Consider the following 19,273-nt stretch of genomic DNA (forward strand, 5'->3'; position numbering starts at 1 on the left):
TCAAACCTAGTTTTCTGAAACTTACACATTTCGCTCTAAAATACCTTTTGTAATCTTCTGATTTCATCATTCCTTTGATACATTCAGTGCCTCCAGTAACAGAGGAAGCAGAGCAGCCCCACAGCATTATAGAACCTCCTCCATGTCTTACTGTAGGTAGGGTGTTATTTTGCTTATGGGATTAATTTCATCACCTATAAACAAACTGAAGCACTGCATTTCCAAAGAGCTCCACTTTAGTTTCATCTGTCCATAGAAGATTATCCCAGAAAGACTGTGGCTTACCTATGAAAGTTTTTGCAAACATTAGTCCTGCCTTTTTTTTTTTTTTTTTCTTTCTTTCTTTCAATAGTGGTCTCTTCCTTGGCCTTCGCCCATGGAGCCCTACTTAGTTCAGTGTGCGGCGTACGGTAAAGGCTGAAACCACCACTCCAGATTGCTCCAGGTTAGCTTGAAGCTCTTTTAGATGTCTTGCACAATGGTTTTTCCACAATCCGCACCAACCTTTGCAGATTTCTGTCATTGAGTTTCTTCTTAGCTCCACGTCCTGGAGGCATCTTTTTATGACTGTGAAACTTCTTGATAACATCACAAACTGTTAAAACGAGGATTTCAATATCTTTGCCAATTGCCTTGTAACCTTTGGAATTGTTATGTCTTTTGATAATAGCATTTCTGATGTTCTCAGACAGCTCTCTTGTCTTTGCCATTGTGAAAAATAGAACTGGAAACAATCAGCCCCTGTTTATGCAGTAAAACCACCATTAATTGCTTAAATCAGGTCATGTGAACACTGAGAATTAAGCAAAGGTGAGTTCTATTTGTTTTTTTATTTTGTTTGAGGAAATAATTTAAATTCATCAAAAGGGTGCCAATAAATGTGTCAAATATATTTTTTTCTCCCCTATTTTTTATTTAACTGTATGAAAGCATTTCTTTTGTCGTAAGTAATTTTGGACATTTTATTAAATATTCTGATTATACAAAGTTGGTTAATTTGCATTTAATTCTAAAGATATTCTAAATTCTGTACCTAAAATTCAGGGGTACTGATAATTTTAACAAGGACTGTTTGTTTACTATAAAAGTAGTGGTAGGCCTGCACTTTGAAACCAACACAGCAAGTGTTCTTTTGGCTAATGTTACCAAAATATTACTTGATACGGTTAATTTAAAAGTAGATTTACACGTTGTTGTCAATTTTAAACAATGCAAAGATTAAATAGACTGCATTAGTGTTAAAGAATAAAATCATCATGCAGGACCTCTGTAGTTCATCTGTTAAATTTTAGTTTGTGAGCTTTTTAGAGTGTAGGCAACCTTGAAACTTTGAACATGTAATGAAGATTAACAACAGCACAAACACTGTCAGAAAGTCCCTGTTGAAGATACTGTCCTCACCTTACCTCATTGACAGTATGTTATCTGTTGTACTTAAAGTTGGACTCACTTCATTACAGCCCTTTTCCACTATAGCTACTATATATGCTACATATGACTGGAAACTGTCAGATGAAACAGAGGTGCATGAATGCCAGTGGTTTTTTTTCTTTCTGTGCTGTTGTTCACCATTTGACAAAAGGGTTTTAACGGACAGACAGATGATTTGACTTGTGATATTTAATATCAGTGAAAACAGCAGACTATCACATGAAAGAATCTGCATCTTTCTGCAAGTTACATTTTTAACTGCAAAGCCATTTTTCAGACATGATCTTATCATATTCATTGCACGAGAAAGCAGATATTAATAGTGCCAGGGGATTGCCTAAATTGACAAAAAAATATGAACTCAAGGTCCATTTAGTAGCTGTTCTCGAGCTTTCAGTCATGCTACATGATGTTCATCAGCAGACGTTTTACAAATTGTAGATGTATGAATTTTCGATTTTTCTGTACACTTAAGGAACTTTTCATCCATGTTGGCTAAGCCGAGCCTTAATCATTATTTGAGCAAAGGCATGTTCACATTAATAACGATTTTGTTTTTTTTAGTCAATGAAAAAAGATTTGATTATTTCAGCTCCTAGTTTAACTTTCTTAGTGATTCTTAGTGATCTAAGAACAATGTTTCCCACAAGTTAAGCATGTGACCAATGTGTATGCAGAAATTCATACAGTTTAGAGGGGGAGAGTGTTACCCGGGTTTCTTTCTATAGCTACAATTTACAGAGGTCCCCTAAACGCCTCACATGCAGGTTATCGTTAGATGCTAGCTAAGCTGCTGCGCCCGGAGAAGCCTCTAGTCCCCAGTTAAGTGCTGCAGCAAATGTAACTCAGGCAGGTGTTTGTGGCTAAAATTGAGTTAGTTTGAACAGAGTGAAATAAGGCATTCTAATGTAAGATTTACTTCAGCTCCCAAGTGGTTTTATTTTCCTGGGGGGGTCGCTCAAGTAGAGCCTATGTATGGGAGATGCTGAAAAAGTGATCTTTTCAATAAGCTAGATAAATACTGTTTGTCCTGTACTTCTTCTCACCAAACTGGCATCATACCTTATTTTGGTGCTTGACACGGGATATTTTTTACTTTATATACAACCATGGAATCCTTAGATACTTGTCACCTAATGTATGTGGCCCTCTTCAGTCCGAATTAGTCACCCTCACTTATCTGTCCCTGGTTTTAGTTTCGGTTTCTGTGTTGGTAGGTACTTGTTGTATGGTTCCGTCATGATCAGTATTGGCCGCCTTGTGTCACTCATCCTACTGATTCCTTTAAATATATAACTTATTCTTATTTGTGAAATCCTTGAACAAATGGTGTACTCTACATCTTTTGACTATGGAAAACAGCAGCATTTTTTAAACGTTTCAGTGTTGCCTCTAACTACCATTGTTAAAGTTCCCAGCAACCTTTTAATTACTGTTGAGGTAGGCGCTACTTGACTTAATGCCGTCTTTGACACACCTGATCATAGCATTCTTTTTGACACATTTAGGCACTGGGTGCGTATATTAGACACTCAATGAAATTAGTTTACCGCTTATCTGTCAGATAAAAGGTTCTGGTTCTCTATTAAAAACATTCCTTATAAAGTACTTTCCCTGGGTCACATCTGCTGAGTTCTCATCATTGCTTGGTTGATTTGAAAAACTGGGTATCTTTAACTTAACTCTAATATAGAATTCCTTGTCATTTGGTTGCAGCACATCATAGAACAGATCCGGCCATCCTGCCTCCTGGTCACCTGTGGCAACATATCAAGCTTGCTTGTGCAGTTTGATAGTAATTTAGGTTTTGAGCATCATGCCACAGGACTTGTGTAGTATTGTTTTTACTACCTCAGAAATTTCAAAAACTAGATAAAATTTTAGACTCTCTTCAATGCTATTTTTTCTCTGTACACTGCAAATTGTAACTTTAGCACCTACAGATCGTACAGAGCTCAGCTTCCAGGCCTGTAACCAGAGCTGAGAGGTTTTTCCACATCATATTTGTTTAGGCATCTTTACACTGGCATCTTGTATACAGCAGAATAGTCAACATCTTATTGATTAGCTGTAAAGCTTCATGGTCTAGCTCCTTGCTAAATTTCAGACCTTTTAACCCAATATGAACCTGGGTTTAAATCTAATTAAAACTGAGAAGCCCTAGCCTTGTCTTAAGGGCCCAGGGGCTCTGGATCATACTATCTGGTGAATAAGAACATAGTTTTATCAGAGAAAGTATCTTGATTTAACTTGATTTGTTGATGTTTTACATTTGCTTTTTATTATTGTCATTTTTAATCACTTCATGTGAAGCACTTGGAAGAGTTCACTGTAAATAAAGATTAGATCATCTGTACTGATTGGTGTTTACAGTACATTGCATCATCATCAGTAACAGGGGCTATGGCCAGGATTGGAACTTTGATCAACCAGTTTCCAGGCACTATTCAGCCAGGTGCCCCCGTCTTTTGTTTTTGGATCTGTGTAGTCTACATTTAGGTAGGCTCTCTCCAGTGTATTTTGATCCATTGTTGGATGTTTGCTATTGTGATAATAACTGGTTATTGCTGTCCTTCAGCAGCTGTAAACTAAGTGATTATTCCTTTCTGCCATACCCTCTGCCAGCACTGTAATTTCGATCACTTGGTATGTTACTGTACCGCTGTTAAGGTTTTTTCTAGCTGCCCCTGGGAGAACATTACTCTCGTCTTTTACATGTTGGAGATGAGGCAGGTGAATATAGTTCAGTTATTTCATATCGAATAGGTGCTGTTACTGGGATCAGTGTGTTATCTCTTCAGATATCCACCTAGTGTTAGAGAAGCACCTTACTGTTCAGTAGTTGTATGGTTATACGAAGCTCTTGTAATAACGTCTTGGCATTATAATATGAGATTTGATTTGAACCTAATCACCCAGTTGTAGGCAGCAGAGGTAGTCTTACTCCATCCTACCAGCTATCCATGTCCCCCATTTATCCAACTTTGTATTCTACATCAGTCCATTTATCTCGGTATATGGGTTTATCTATATTTATGACCACTCTTATTCTGTGTATTTGTATACACATGATAGTCCCATAAAATCATGGTCCAACCCCAGTGTATTTACTGTCATAGAACCATAAAAATATGCTGCATTCTGTTTCAAATCCAACGCCAGGATTCCCTCCTCCCTACAAGGAAAACTGTAATAAATCCACTTGTAGAGTTTGAATGTTTTGTTGGGAGGAGGTCGGTCGTAACTTCCCAGTTCACAATCTCATGTGAAATGAACAGGGCTACCCAAACAGTCAACACAGTTAACAAATATTACTTTAATATGATTGTATGTTCTTAAAAACACGTGAGTGAATTTTCCTTTCAGTATGGCATTGTTAAAACAGTCAAACAAGTTGTTGCTGACAAGAAACAAATATCACTTCTCCACATGTGAGATTTGGATTCTAATATCACAACAATAAAGTGTCTTGAGACTGCATGTAATTGTCCTAATGGAAGGCAATATGTAGTTCATAATTTAATATCGTTAAGAATGGACTTCAAAATATGAGCCAGTAGAGCAGTTGTTGCTGTGGCGCGAACAGAGACTGGTCCTGGTCAACACTTGCTAAGCATGGTCAGTCAGTGACTCGGTCTGGAACGGACTGTGGCGATGTTGCGAGAGCAGGCTCAGCCTGTAGCCTGTGTCAGTGTGCTGAACAGCTCAGACTCTGTTGCAGGTTGTATCATTTTGATTTGACTACAGTTCTTTAATTTACACACACAGATGATCAGATGACACTGTGTTCAGCTGCTCTTTCTGTCTCAGTTTCCAGTTTAATAGGTATAGGCATCTAAAACTAATGCAGTGTAATGCAGCAGTCCTGCAGTAAATCCTCCCTTCGTGAAGGTTCTAATTTTTTTTTTAACGCTTTTTGTTGAAACTGTTATAAAGAAGTGTTGGTTCAAATATATAGTCCTTTTGGCAGCTACAGTTATAGTAGTGCTTTTGGATTATACTGCATTATAAGTGTTTCTAATATTTTGGTCATCCATTTATATCAATAACGGTTAAATAAATATTAGAAACACTTCTCTGCATTATGAAATACAACTTAGCACCAGTGCCAATGTCGATAAAGTTGAATTAACACCCTCTAAAACAATTTAAACAAAAACACACAGTTAAGGTTTTAACTTTATGTCAAGGATTGTTGTATTAGGCTGCATTCTTTTTAGCTAGTTGTATCTAATAATAAACTGGGAACTGAGTGTATATCCAATTCTGATAAGACTGATGTTGTCTATCAATATATCAGTAACAGCATATAGTATGTTAGTCAATAAGTCAAAAAAGAGAGCACTGGCATGTTTTTTACACTATAAAAAGACCCCCTCACTAAAAATCTTGGTCACAATTCTTTAATAATCACATTAAAAGGATCCTTACCTAAAATGTTTGGGAATGATATGCATATGTGTTAAAAAGCAAATACTGACAGATTTTTTCAAATTGTTATATGTTGATATCAACCTCTGAAATCCAGAATGAGCCTGGCTCTAATATATGCAATACCACTTGGGTCTAGGAATTTAATAAATATTTATGATATTCATATTCATGGTAATTTTGTTGGAGATACAGAAAAAATCTTTTTTGTCAATATTATGATTTTATGCTGTCACTGTCTGCTGATTTTGAATAAGGTTATATTGAATTAATGTTACGTGGTCTAGATATTAGCAAGAAAAAGGTCATACAGGACATGTGTTCCATGTTCTGATTATTGATAACTTGCCTTAATGAATTTAGGTGCTGTATATACCTGTATCTTTCACACAGGTGTAAACACACACCTCCTTCCTGTGTCAATGTCCTGTACTGCTGTCTTAACCAATACGCCTCTCAGACTGGCACAGTGACGAGTGTCAGACCTGCTTAGGGGGTCTCTCTGAATAGGTCAGCATGCATCAGCCAACCCTCCTCCTTCATGACCTGGGTTGGACGTGGGTGGGAGACTGGCCTGGCTTTGGTGAACTGGCGTTGCTTCCAGGAATGGAAATTGCTTCAATGATACTGACATTTAAACATAATTCAAGCGCACTGGCTGGCTGCAAGTTGAGAGTGGAAGCAAGATAAATTTAAAAACCTGTATACTTACCATGTTATATGTATCAGTTTTTGGCATGACAGAGTATGTGTTTGTATATAGATATTAATATTACTACTACTGTTCCGGCTCTAATACACTAACACATTTAGTTTAAGTAGAGCCGTACCTTTCAAATAAGATTTCCTTAAAACCCCCCTCCACTCCAAACCTACCTTGGATATTTGACTTTGTGGATACAGATTGATATTGTGCAGGTCTTCAGTTAATGGAGTTTACATGTATGTATATGTATGTAGATTAAACATAAACAGCCAACTGTACAGATGTTAACTGTTAGCTAACTGTTTATGTGACAGCTTAGAATCGGTCTCACTTTGGTCTTAGTCATTAGTCTTTAGTTTTAGTCTTAACACATTTAGATGAAACTCCATGTCACTGTTTACCAAGGACACACTAGTGTGTTTACATTTATATCCCAGTTATTTGGGATGTAGTGTTTACATAGAACATGAGAAACCTGGTTATTCGTACCCCTGTATACATGATTATAACAGTATTTAGGTTTCTGATAATCGGTGTGCAGTTTTGTCCTGGAGTACTCCAGGTAGCATATTCAGGTTTCTTAAAATACGGATATGATGTTTACATATGCAACACATAATGTTGTAAGAATCAGCTCGACAACTTCTTTGGTTTGTCTTGCTGTATTAGCTAGTTATCATGTTCCAAATTGAGTGTAACTGGGCCATCTGTGTTAGTGGGTGAGGCATGAAGCCCAAAGTAGCTTTAGCTCCATATTTTTAAAATATGTCTGGAGGAGATCTTTAAAAGATTTGTTCATAGGGTTTAAACCAGAGATGAAGTCCTCAAGTCCAGTTTCAGTCTATTATAGATATGTTGGTTTTTATACCTTACTTTTTATGGAGCTGTAATCCCATTTTTAACATCTTTTTAACATCTTTACTTTGAATCTCTGAAGGAACAGCACATCTGAGTTGAATCAGTCTGTTGTCTCAGCATGCACTGTATTTGATTAGATCAGAGTATAATACTCTCAGTTGGCACGGTTTTGTTCTGTTGGACTCAGTCTTCACTCCATCTCCAAACTCTTCACACTTGGACTTGTCTCTGACTCAGGATAAGTGGTCTTGACTACAGTCACGGTTGAAATAGATTTGTGTATACACACCGGTGGTAAAGAAACTCCTCTTCAAGGCAGCATTGCACAACTGTTGGAGCACTCTGGTGGACTCACATTTGGTTCAATATTGTTTTTCATCATCAAGGAACTTGTGAGCAGGAAGCGTTAGTTTCTGACTGTACTGTGTGTTGCTGCGCTGCCTGGAGTTATTCCTCACTGTTGCCCTAAATATTGTTACATCATTGTGCATCAACACAACTCTGATGGAGAGATGAAACAGTCGGCAGGAAGAGAGAAAATGTCTCTTACTGAGACCTACTGAGCAGTCATCTGAGTGAAGTCAGGAAGGAGGAAAGATAAAAGTGAGGAATGGAGGGATGTATGAATGATGGATGGATAAACAGAAGCAGATTCACAGGTAGAGAGGTTTTTGACAAAGCAGGAATGATGATGAAGGAAAGGGGGAGGAGAGTGCGGCTGGTAGGGTGGGTTGGGTTGCTAGGGGAGAGTATGTCAGACTGCTGCTGTGAGCCAGGCCTGCTATTGGAAACTACTTGCTTAGCAGGAGCAAGGCGGAAGAGGAGAGAGAGAAGTAGCTAATGAGTATTGTAGGCTGGTTGCTGAGACAGCACTGGGTTTATTTATAGAGTGCTGGCCAGCCAGCCCTTAGATACCAACAGCGAATCAGCTGACAGAGAAAGAGGGGGCCGGAACCAATGGCAGTGCAAGAAGGGGGATGCCAGATTGAGGAAGTGCTGTGAGTGCCTCTCTGTCTCTTAAAGAGACGGTGCAAATTTCTCAGTACTAGGCAGATATTCTCCCTCTCGAGCAGTGTCATGTCTGTAAGCAGGCCAGGACCCAGTGCACAACAGCAGTCCCACTGACAGTGATGGGATTACTTTGTTTACCTCATCACACAACAGAACAAAGTACACACATGCAGTTCAACATTTGGCCACAGAGCTTTATTTAAATTCTCAGGGAGCCATTTAGAAGATGTAAAGTACTGGAAACACTGTCCACACTGTGGAAGATAATAGTGGCTCATAATTTGACAGGTATAGAGAGCAGTAGTACTGTTCACAGAGGGCAGGAGCTCTGCATTACAAACTGGGTTTTCCCTCCATATGTCAATCTAAGGTTGTCCATCTAATGGTTCCTCCCAAAGGCCCAGTATAGCCTGCTTTAGCTCCTCCCACCTGCAGTATTATCAGCGTGCTCGGTATCAGGGCCAATCCATGCCAGATTCCTCAACCAAGTTGTGTCTTGCACTAGACTGACCAGCTGAACGCGGTCTTGCAAGTGAATAGAGAAACAACATTTTTAAAAGTCTGGCTGTGGTCAGCTCTCAGTACTTCAGCACCTTTTCATTGAATCTCTGTGGTTTGGACTTAAGTTTGTACTTTTTTGTTCTCACTTTCATCTAATTGAATTGAGAAGCTTCACTGTTTTCTGATGTGCTCTCCTCCTGCTCCTAGTACTACTTCAGTGCAAACTGAATTTCACATACATATACATATATAGCTTTAGATATACATATACATATATAGATATAGATTTAAACTGTAATGACATTTCTGCCTGTACGTGGTTGGTGACATTTGCTACCTATTTAAATTTAATAGGTCCAACTGTTTTTCACAGCATGGGTTCTTGTTGCTGATGATTTATTTACACAAACCTCATAATTCTTAGAGGGTAAGAAAAAGAATGTTGTTTTGTTACATTCAGTGCTTTAAACGACCAAACTGTATTTTGCATGTCTCTAGTTATGCCATAGCTTTCTTTTAGTACTGACCCTTTCCTCTGCCTTTTCCTGTTGCGGAAAGCTCGTTCTTGACTAAAACTGGAGAATTGCACTTGTATGTGAGAGTGATACGGATATCAACATAGATGTATTTGCATGTGCACATTCTGAGGTTCTCTTCCATATGGATTTGTGTGTACGAGGGGAGAAGAGGCAGAGTTATATTAGATATCTTGCCTTTGTTTGGTCTTTCGTTTTTGTCCAAGTGCTGGTGACACAAACTCCAAAAGGTCCAGACCCCCAGGCTGCTGGGGTAGAACATGTGAGGGGCAGGCATCTAAGCCCTTTGCCAGGTCTCTGCGTGACAGTACCTAAAACTCAAGACCACAAGAAGCTCAACACCTGTGCATGGCAGCTTGTTTGGGAGTGTTGCTGCGTTGGCCACATCAAATAGAAATGATGAGATCAGGTCTCCCCAGTGAACATACTTGTGTAATCCTGCGATTTTCACAGTACAATGGCAAGAAAAATCATGTGGACCTTTGGAATGACCTGCTTTTCTGCATTAACTGGTCATAAAGTGTGATCTGATCTTCATTTTAGTCAAAGGAATAGACAAACATAAAGTACTTAAGCTTAAAACACATAAATAATTATAATCTTTCATGTTTTTATGGCAAACACCCATTAAACATTCGCAGTGCTGGCAGAAAAAGTAAGTGAACCGTTGGATCTTTTGCAGCAATAACCTCAAACAAGCTTCCAGTAGCTACAGATCATACCTGTACAACATTCAGGAGGAATTTTGGACCATTCTTCCTCACAGAACTGCTTCAGGTCAGCAGTATTCTTAGGATGTCTGGTGTGAGCAGCTCTCTGAGATCATTCCTGTTGATATTTTCAGAGTCTCACACACAGCTGAAAGACTAAAGACCCGCTGATACTGCACATTGATTGGTTATTCCAAACACTCGCTCTGATTGACTATAGAAATATGTATTGTAAATATGTATTTGGTGGGCGAATGTGGATTTATCCCCACTTCCTACAGAAAGAGGTAGAAATGCTGTGTGTCTAAGTTTGGTTTTGGATCTACAGGATAAGACTGACTGATTCATAAACTCAACAGTCACTCATCAGATTCTCGTACTAACCATCAACTTTAGCTCTTGGAGTATGTCTGGCATGGCTTGCTCAGCCCATTGTTGGCCCATGTCAGCAGCTGATTGAGCATGCTGAACTGGCATAAGAAGATGTCGTTGGTAGAGAGCTCTCTGATTGGCTGTTGATTTTATTGTATTTTTGGCCTCCGCATTTTTACTTTTTCTCCACATGCAAAACACCAAGGGTCGACAAGACCAAAGCAAAGCAAAACTTTTATAGTGCCAGTTGCAATTTTATTATCAAATGTTAAAGTCTAAATTTATATCCCAAGTATATAACAAAACTGCTGGTGGTGGTGTGTTCAAGTCCAACTTTTTAACAGATTTTTGACATGAGGTTCTTCTTTACAGTATTTATTTTGCCATCTAGTAGGGCTAAAATATTAATCAAAAATACCATCCCAATCTAGATTCAGGCTTCTATTCGATCCCATTTTTTTTTATGGCAATGATTCTGCCATGTTTGTATAAAGGGGAAGATCAGTTTCATCAAAACAAGTGCACCTAATTTTCTAAGTGACAAAGATGCAGAAAACCAACATCGAACACACACAGGACTGATGTAGAATCTTACCCTCTGGAGTTTGGAGGTGAAAAATTGGTTTGCTAACAACAGAACTAACATTGTGAATGTAATCTTCCTCTGTAACTGGTCAGGGAATCCATTTTTGGGGCACAGGCTACAGTTGAGCTATTTATTTCATGCAATTTTTATATATTTTTTTAATCACACACTGGCAAATATAGATAGATGATAGATGATTTTTGGATTTAGCCTTTTAATCCAGTTGAATATAAGCTGTCTGTTTGGGGGGGGGGCAGTGTATCCCTTACCAGTAGCTAATGATCATATTGTTTGTACTGTCGGCATGAAGACAAAATAGACTACAATCATTACTTTTTTGTTAATAAAAATGGGTTTCCCTAAGAATTGTGGGAAATATGATTTCAGTTCTGAGTGGAGAAAAATGGGATTTTCATTTTGTCCAGAATCATGCTGCCCTACAACCTGGTAATATAGTTGGAGGAGATCCTAAAGGTCTTTGTCTTATGTGAACTGCAGTTCAGTCAGAGGGGAAGTTTCCCAAAAGAGATGAGCTCTATGCTCTAAGATTTGTCACACTGCAAGAGAAGCAGGCTTGTATAGTTCCCAGCTGTAAATGAAACTGTGGGAATACACTGTTACTTGTCAAAACCTGGCAAGCAGGTCTCTCTGAAAGGCTAAACTCATGTCAATAAATCCTCCATCTGATCCTGCTGTGCTAGTGTTAAATCTCTAGGTGAACAGAGGACCAAATCCAGAAACATTTTAAGATTAAATTGCTGATTTGTGAATTTAACTGATGTGTAACTCAAAGACCAATATCCACCGGAGTAGACCATAAAATTGTATTGTATTCAATGTTTGAATTTTATTGACTAACCAATACTTCAGCAAGACATTGTTGGCCACTATAAGGTTATCACAGATATATCAGTGTTGTGCCAGTAGTGTACTGTATATGTTGGCTGATAAGTAACAGGAAATGTCAGAGATATGTTTGAGGTCATTTAGAAACACTGTCTCCATTGGTTGTCCAGCAGACAGCACTGTCAAGTAGATTTTTACCAGATATCCCACTCAGTACATATCTTAAAAATCACATCACAATTCTTTAATGACCATATTTAAGTGGTCCTTATCAGACTTTTTATGTTATGTGTTAAAATTGAATGATTAAAACGAGATCTAGCTTGAAATAACTTTTCCTACAGTTCTGGGGGTCACTCTGGAGTCCAAGTAGTTAGTGCGATTGCTGTGTAATAATTTCCAATATTTTAATATAAAATGCGCAAATACGCAGGAGATCCTGTGCTGCACAGAGAGTGATGTGTTTAAAATATTTGTTGTTTTCTGGACTTTGCAAGGAAATAAAATCCAAACTGTCCTGTTTTTCCAGTTGGATATGTGTGGAACAGATAGTACAGTATGCATGGCCAAAATGGAAAGTAATGATCAATAACTGTAGTGTGATGGACGTGTGGTTTCTGATCAATTGTGGCACAAAAACAGAAAAGCAGTAGCCAAGTTGTACCAAAGATGGAGGTAGAGAAATTGATTTAAAATGTTGGAGTTTCCCTCTCTGATCATCTCTCTCTCTCTCACTCTCTCTGTCTCTCTCTCTATCTCTCTCTCTCTCTGCTCAGGTGTAAGCAGCTCAGGATGTCCGCCCACCTCCTCCTCCTCCTCCTCCTCCTCCTCCTCCTCCTCCACTGCCCAGGGTTTCTCCCTCGCTGAGCCAGCCATGACCAGCCAGCACACACATACACACCCCACCTTCAGCTCCATCCACTCCATGGCCGAGCAGCAGCAGGTAATACAGACACACACAGTGTTCTGGTGGTCCTGCCACATATGCCTTTGACACAGGTACTGATATATAGTTCACCTGTTTCACCTGTTGATTGTCAGAAATGTGTTATGTCACGAGGAAAACACATTTTAACAACACTTACAGTAATGTGTAAAAACAAAAGTGAAAACTTGGATAAAACCATATTATACTTTCAATTCATAGCATACAGTAAACTCTTCTAACACTCAAGTTTAAATTCACTTAGGTTGTTCAATAGCAGTAAAGGCACACCCACTGTGACATGAGAAGGTGAACTTTCACTGTCTAGGAAACTAAGTATCCTTGTACTAATTACTTACTCAGATCAGTGACAGAAAGATACATACATAATACAATATTTACCATATAAATACCACCTTAAAACAGTTCATCCTTATCCAGTCCCTTTCCACAGTTACAGTAAGTATCTATAAACATAGCCAATACTTCCCTAAGTTGTAAATCAGAGCAGCAAGACAATCTTGAATGAATTCATCAAGTTTTGGAGTTGGTCTGATGACATTAAATTTTTTGACTGACTCTATGGGCTCATTTTAGTTTGAGATATTCCAACCAAATGCGTTTTTTGTGTGCAAGCGTTATAGATGTGAATCTGAAAATGTACCAATTAGACCTAATCCAAATGCTTTGAAGTTAGAATTAGAAATAGAGTTGTTGATTGCCATGGTAATCAGTGCCAACATCAATATGCAAATGCTCCACCCACACGTTGTCCCTCTACATGGGAACACTTAAGGTGCTTTCAGACTGCGAGTGGTCGCCACTAGCAACGTCAGTGTAATTTATTTTGAATTGGCGGCAGCAGAGTGCAACGCCACTGCGGCAGCTCCTAGCTACCTCAAATCCTAGCAGCCTGTACACCACAGGCGGCTGCTGTCCACTATCCACCTGGTATGACCTCATCACACAGCTAAACAAAGCAGGTTATAGGTTAAAATAGAGGAAATCGTTAGCAAAATGAAACCATTAATATAGCAAGCTTTGGTAGCTAGTATCATAAAGGTTGTTTATTGTTTATGAGCTGCGGTGGCAAATTGAAAAAGTTGAACTATCATGAACTCCACATGCAGCAGCAAACAGCCGTGCAAGTTCACGAACGTGGCAGTCGCCCTCCCTCTCCTTGTTATTATCGCTGCAACTGACCTCAGCAGCATTGGCAGCCGATGAGTTTACATTGAAAACATGGCGGCAGTGGCAACCGCTGGTTGTGTAACAGCACCTTTACACATAGACACAGTTGTACGTATGCAGATAGAAATTTCTTACCCTTTAGCTCTATGCCATCAGGGCCATGTCAGTTACACTGCACTGCATTTTCTTGTAGAAATATTCTTTATGTTCTTTTTTCAACATACTTATAAATCACTATGTACATCATATAGAAAAGTACAATGCAGTGATTGCTCAGTTGGGAATATACATTCTCTCCCTGACTGGGATACTGACAAGAGTTGAAAGGAGCACTTTGAGGAGCACCTGAAGCTGACTGTCCTGCATCCTGGACACAAGGTACAGCTGGAACAGACAAAGTGTTGGAGTCCATCTCACAGGCTGAGGCTGTTGATTTGTTCTGAAATGCTTAAGGCAGAGGTGTGTCCTATCTGTCAAGGAATTGCAACTCTGCCGAGAAAGCTCATGTCATGGTCCCGGAAAGAAGCAACTCAGATCCAAGAAGAACAAGGCCAGTTTTCCTCTGGCTCCAGAGAACCTACAGAGTAACTTTTCATCCTCTCAAACATAATCCACGGGTCATGGGAATTTGCTAATCCCATTAAAATGTGATCTGTGGATGTGGAAAAGGCTAATAACCATGTTTCCCCAGGTGTTCTGTGGAAGGTTGCTGTGGGAGATGCAAGAGCAGTGTTCAAGTTCTTTGGGTTGAGTCAAGAATAGCATTTGACGCCAACAAGATTGCATCTTGTTACCACTTTTCTTTGTGGTACACTGCATAGCCTGTGTGCCACAAACACAAACAGCATGCCTGCTGTTTTGTGTTTGTCCTGCATTTGCTGCCTCAGATGCAGGATAACCTCACTACACGAAAGAATGAAGGGGCTGCTGCTCCCTTCACACTTAGAGGAGCAGATTAAGGTGGTTCAGGCAACCAGATTTGACAAACACTGCTAATCGTAACTTATTTGAGCAAGGAATATCAAGTCTGTCTGCTCATTGAAGTTGGTCATCAACAGCTGACGACACAAGTCAGCATCTTCACTGTGCCCCTGGGCAGACTGGACATTTTTGATCTTTGCTTTTGTCCTGAAATCCGTCTCCACATCCTTTAGCATAAACAACTAATACATGCGGCACATGAATGTCAGGCAGCAAATTAAAATGAGAAGAAATACAGTCAAAGCTCTTACACACCTTATTGCTTCAAATAGCCAAACCATTACAAAGGGACACTAAACTAAAAAATATTTTTAGACATATCCACATTTCTTACTGTCTTTATAAATATATAGTTAATAGTATAGTTCCTAGAGGTAATACCAAACCCAGTCAAAATAAGCTTTAATTGAACAAATTTTGATGTAACAGAAAAGTCCTGGCGTAATAATATAGAGATAGTGTTTAAGTTAGACGGATGTTATCTCTTAATTTAACTAGACACAGCAGCAGCTATTTCATGTGTTGTAATTTTGAAAAAAAAAAGCCTAGTTCCATAATGGAATAAGCGGATTCTTGTAATAGTTTTTCATTCACCTTCAAAGTGTGATGTGCCTGTAGTTTTTGAGGCAGATTTATAGATATCTGTGATCATATATCATATATCAACATTTTACAGTTCATATTTTCGTGTGTATTGTCAGGAAAGGAGGAAGAACTTCATCAGCCTATATTATAGGTGTGCCTGTATAATGTGGTATCTAACTTGAATGTGGAGGGGTATTCATTTTTTATTGATTACAATTTGGTTCAAACTCTGGCGCAGAGTTAAACTGCGTGATGTGAGTTTGATTTGATACACAGAATATTCGCAGTGTGTTCAGTTTTAAAAAATATAAATATTACTATTCATCAGTAATATCATCCTTATATATATCAAAATTTCAGTGTATTTTTTGCCCAAATCCTACGTAAAACCTTTAAACATGTACCTTCTTGTTTCTAGATTCTCACACGTTAATTCAAACCTGAGTCATGTGTATGAAGTATTGCTGTTCTCTGTAGGTGCTGTCTGATATGACCATACTCCAGCGGAGGATCCCCCCTAGTTTCAGAGACCCTGCCAGTGCCCCACTGAGGAAACTCTCTGTTGACCTCATCAAAACTTACAAGCACATCAATGAGGTATGACACGAGACAGGCTCTACCACACACACACACACACACACACACACACACACACACACACACACACACACACACACACACACACACACACAGTAAAACAAGCCCACACACACACACACACCTTTGTATGTGTATGTGTTTGTCTGACTTTTCTCTATCAGTGCATTTTCCTACTTTCTGCATCATGTTTGATGTTTTATGGCCCTGAGATAAAGCATTGTTAGGGATACTTGGCTGTCAGTGGGACAACCACCAAGGATTCGTCATTCTTGGTTTTACGGTTGGGGAATGGAAGCAGAAGTGTACAAACGCTGCAGAAAGTAAATCCTACCCAGTATCAGTGCCTGTCTTCCCGAAAGAATTAGGGTTGGCTCAGTACTGTCAACTGAACTAAATTGAACTTAAGTTCATTCCAACACATATGCCTATTACTTCACTTCAATATTCTTGGCTGGGAGAAATTAGAAATTATTAGTTTAAAGTGAAAATTTGACCTGTAACAGCCAGTGCAAAAACACATCAAACAACTTGAGTAAAAAAAAAGTCAGAGATAATTTTAAAAAATGATACGTGGTGATCTTGAGCCCTGCTCTGTTATTCGTTGCCCAAGTTGAGCAGAGAAAGCAGGCAGTAGAGGTCCGTGTGGGGTGACCACTTCGACATTTGTGCATACTGTACCTGTGCATGACTGGCCAATGGTGTGAACGTAAGGAGGCTCTGCTTTACACCAGGGACCAACAGCTGTAGTGGTCACAGACAATGAACTTGTCAAAACATCTGTGAATGTCTGAAAGCTCAGCTCAGGGAGTTTAAGACAGCAGATGTGACACATTTCTAAATCGTAATTTACATTTAAAATAAAATACTCTATACAGTGTGGATGGACTGTTAACCTGCTCAGTCTGTCTGGATGTAACTGGCATAACCTCCAGGCACCTAATACTCTAATAAGAACAAATAATGAAATAATTATAGTTACTGGTACACAGATGATTTGAGGGTTGTTTTTTTTCGTTTTTTTAATTTTCTTGTTTAGGTGTGCACTAAAGCAGATGCAGGAATAAAAGCTGTGTTTTTATCCACAGGTGTACTATACTAAGAAGAAGCGGCGGGCCCAGCAAGTCCCTCCAGAGGACAGCAGCACCAAGAAAGAGAGAAAAGTCTACAACGATGGCTATGACGACGACAACTATGACTATATTGTGAAAAATGGAGAGAAGTGGCTGGACCGCTATGAAATAGACTCACTGATTGGGAAGGGCTCCTTTGGACAGGTGAGGTTGACAAAGGAAACTTGAGTATGAAAACTCATTATTGCTACTAAAGGTTTAAGCTGTCTTCACCACAGGAGTACCAAGAACCAAACCTCTCAGAGAGTTTTTCTTCAGATGTGACGTGTTCTCATCATAAAAAATGTCTGAATTGATCAATAGACAAAATAGAGAGTGTTTGCTAAAATGATAGTTAATTAAGTTGATGTCTCAATTGGCTCCTACAGTTATTAACAAGTTAAGAGTCTGTCAGTGAATTTCCACCATTTTCTGTTCTTTTTAAAGGAACAGATAAATATATTGGGAAATACATTTATCTGCTTTGGTTCTGTGAATGAAATGGTCAGATTGTTATCAATCTCATGTCTGTGTGTTCAGAACAGAGCTGGAGTGAGGACGTGGTAGCCTAGCTTAGTATAGAGACTTGGAGAGTTCCAAAATACCCCTACCAGCTGCTCTAAAGCTCACCAACTAACATATTGTGTCTCATTTGTTTAAACTGTACATAAGCAGAAATGTAAAAAAGGACAATTTGTGGTTTTTGATGGAGTTACACTGACTGATCCCTTGTCAAATGAACAAAATAAAAAAAATCTAAGCATACAGTATGTTTCTATCATTGGGTGTGATGTCAAAGTCTGTTGATGTCTGCCAACAGGTGGTGAAGGCCTACGACCACCATGAGCAGGAATGGGTTGCCATTAAGATCATTAAGAACAAAAAGGCATTTCTAAACCAGGCACAGATTGAACTACGCCTGCTGGAGCTCATGAACAAGCATGACACTGAGATGAAATATTACATAGGTAAGTTGGAAAACATTGAAAAACATATGACAGTGAGATGGGAGAGTACAGGGGTCACTTGTATAACCTCAGCCGTAGCTCTGTTTATGCTACACTGGTTGTCTGCAAACAGTGTAGCAAATTTAAAGAAAATCAAACATTGAATGATCTCAAGTATTCACAGATCATAGACACATCTCTATGTATCGTAGTCTCACTCTTTCATACTGTAGAGGCTGCATGTTAGCTTAGCAAGACATGAAGCATCTGTGAAATGTTATTAGTTGTCTGTCACAAATGCACTTCTGTATCTATAAATGTGTCAATCCACATGACTCTGACAGAGTACCACTGACATCAAGGCGACATGTTTTTCTTTAAGTCTTTTTTTTTTTTTCCTCTTGTGAACCTCCTGAACATTAAACCCCACAGGCAGACATCCAGATCACACCAATCTAATTCTTTATTTGACAATAATAAAAGTAAATACAAAACTGCTAACTGCCAGTCGAGAAATACATTTAAATTGTCGAGAATAAAAACACAATAAAGCTAAAAGCTTATTTCCTAGGTAGTCCTCGTTAAAAAGAGAAAAGAGTGTGTCTAAACCGAAAGAGTTACAGCTGTATTTTGCAGTCATCCCTCTTACACGTCTGATGGAACAGACACACTCTCTATTTTAATCAATCCAGCTGTCTACACAGTTGGTGTAATGGCTCGCACTTCACTAAACACATCTCAAGTCTACTTGCCTGTGTTTTACAAATGTAACTACAGTGATTGTGTGTTGGTCTCTGAGCACTTCCAACATACGGATGACCTAGAACCCAATACTGTGTCTGATCACCTTTGGTGTGGATACTGATGGAGGACTGAAGCTGCTGCTGCTGCTCTGCTAACATGCTGCTTAAACTACGCCTTCTGTGTAGACATGGTGTAAGATGACA

The 19,273-nt window shown here is 39.0% G+C and overlaps 1 protein-coding gene across 2 annotated transcripts in view; it reads left to right on the forward strand.

Moving 5' to 3' along the window:
- dyrk1b (dual-specificity tyrosine-(Y)-phosphorylation regulated kinase 1B) overlaps nucleotides 1-19,273 on the forward strand; it is a 64,097-nt gene that overhangs the window by 36,469 nt on the left and 8,355 nt on the right. For both annotated transcript variants that reach the window (XM_040118924.1, XM_040118923.1), the window contains exons 2-5: nucleotides 12,765-12,931; nucleotides 16,148-16,267; nucleotides 17,356-17,544; nucleotides 18,200-18,347. In XM_040118924.1, the coding sequence (XP_039974858.1) occupies nucleotides 12,863-12,931; nucleotides 16,148-16,267; nucleotides 17,356-17,544; nucleotides 18,200-18,347 (526 nt within the window). In that variant the 5' untranslated portion in view covers nucleotides 12,765-12,862. The remainder of the gene's footprint in view (nucleotides 1-12,764; nucleotides 12,932-16,147; nucleotides 16,268-17,355; nucleotides 17,545-18,199; nucleotides 18,348-19,273) is intronic.

The sequence above is a fragment of the Xiphias gladius genome, chromosome 22 (assembly GCF_016859285.1).
Source record: "Xiphias gladius isolate SHS-SW01 ecotype Sanya breed wild chromosome 22, ASM1685928v1, whole genome shotgun sequence".
In the NCBI taxonomy this organism is placed as follows: domain Eukaryota; kingdom Metazoa; phylum Chordata; class Actinopteri; order Istiophoriformes; family Xiphiidae; genus Xiphias; species Xiphias gladius.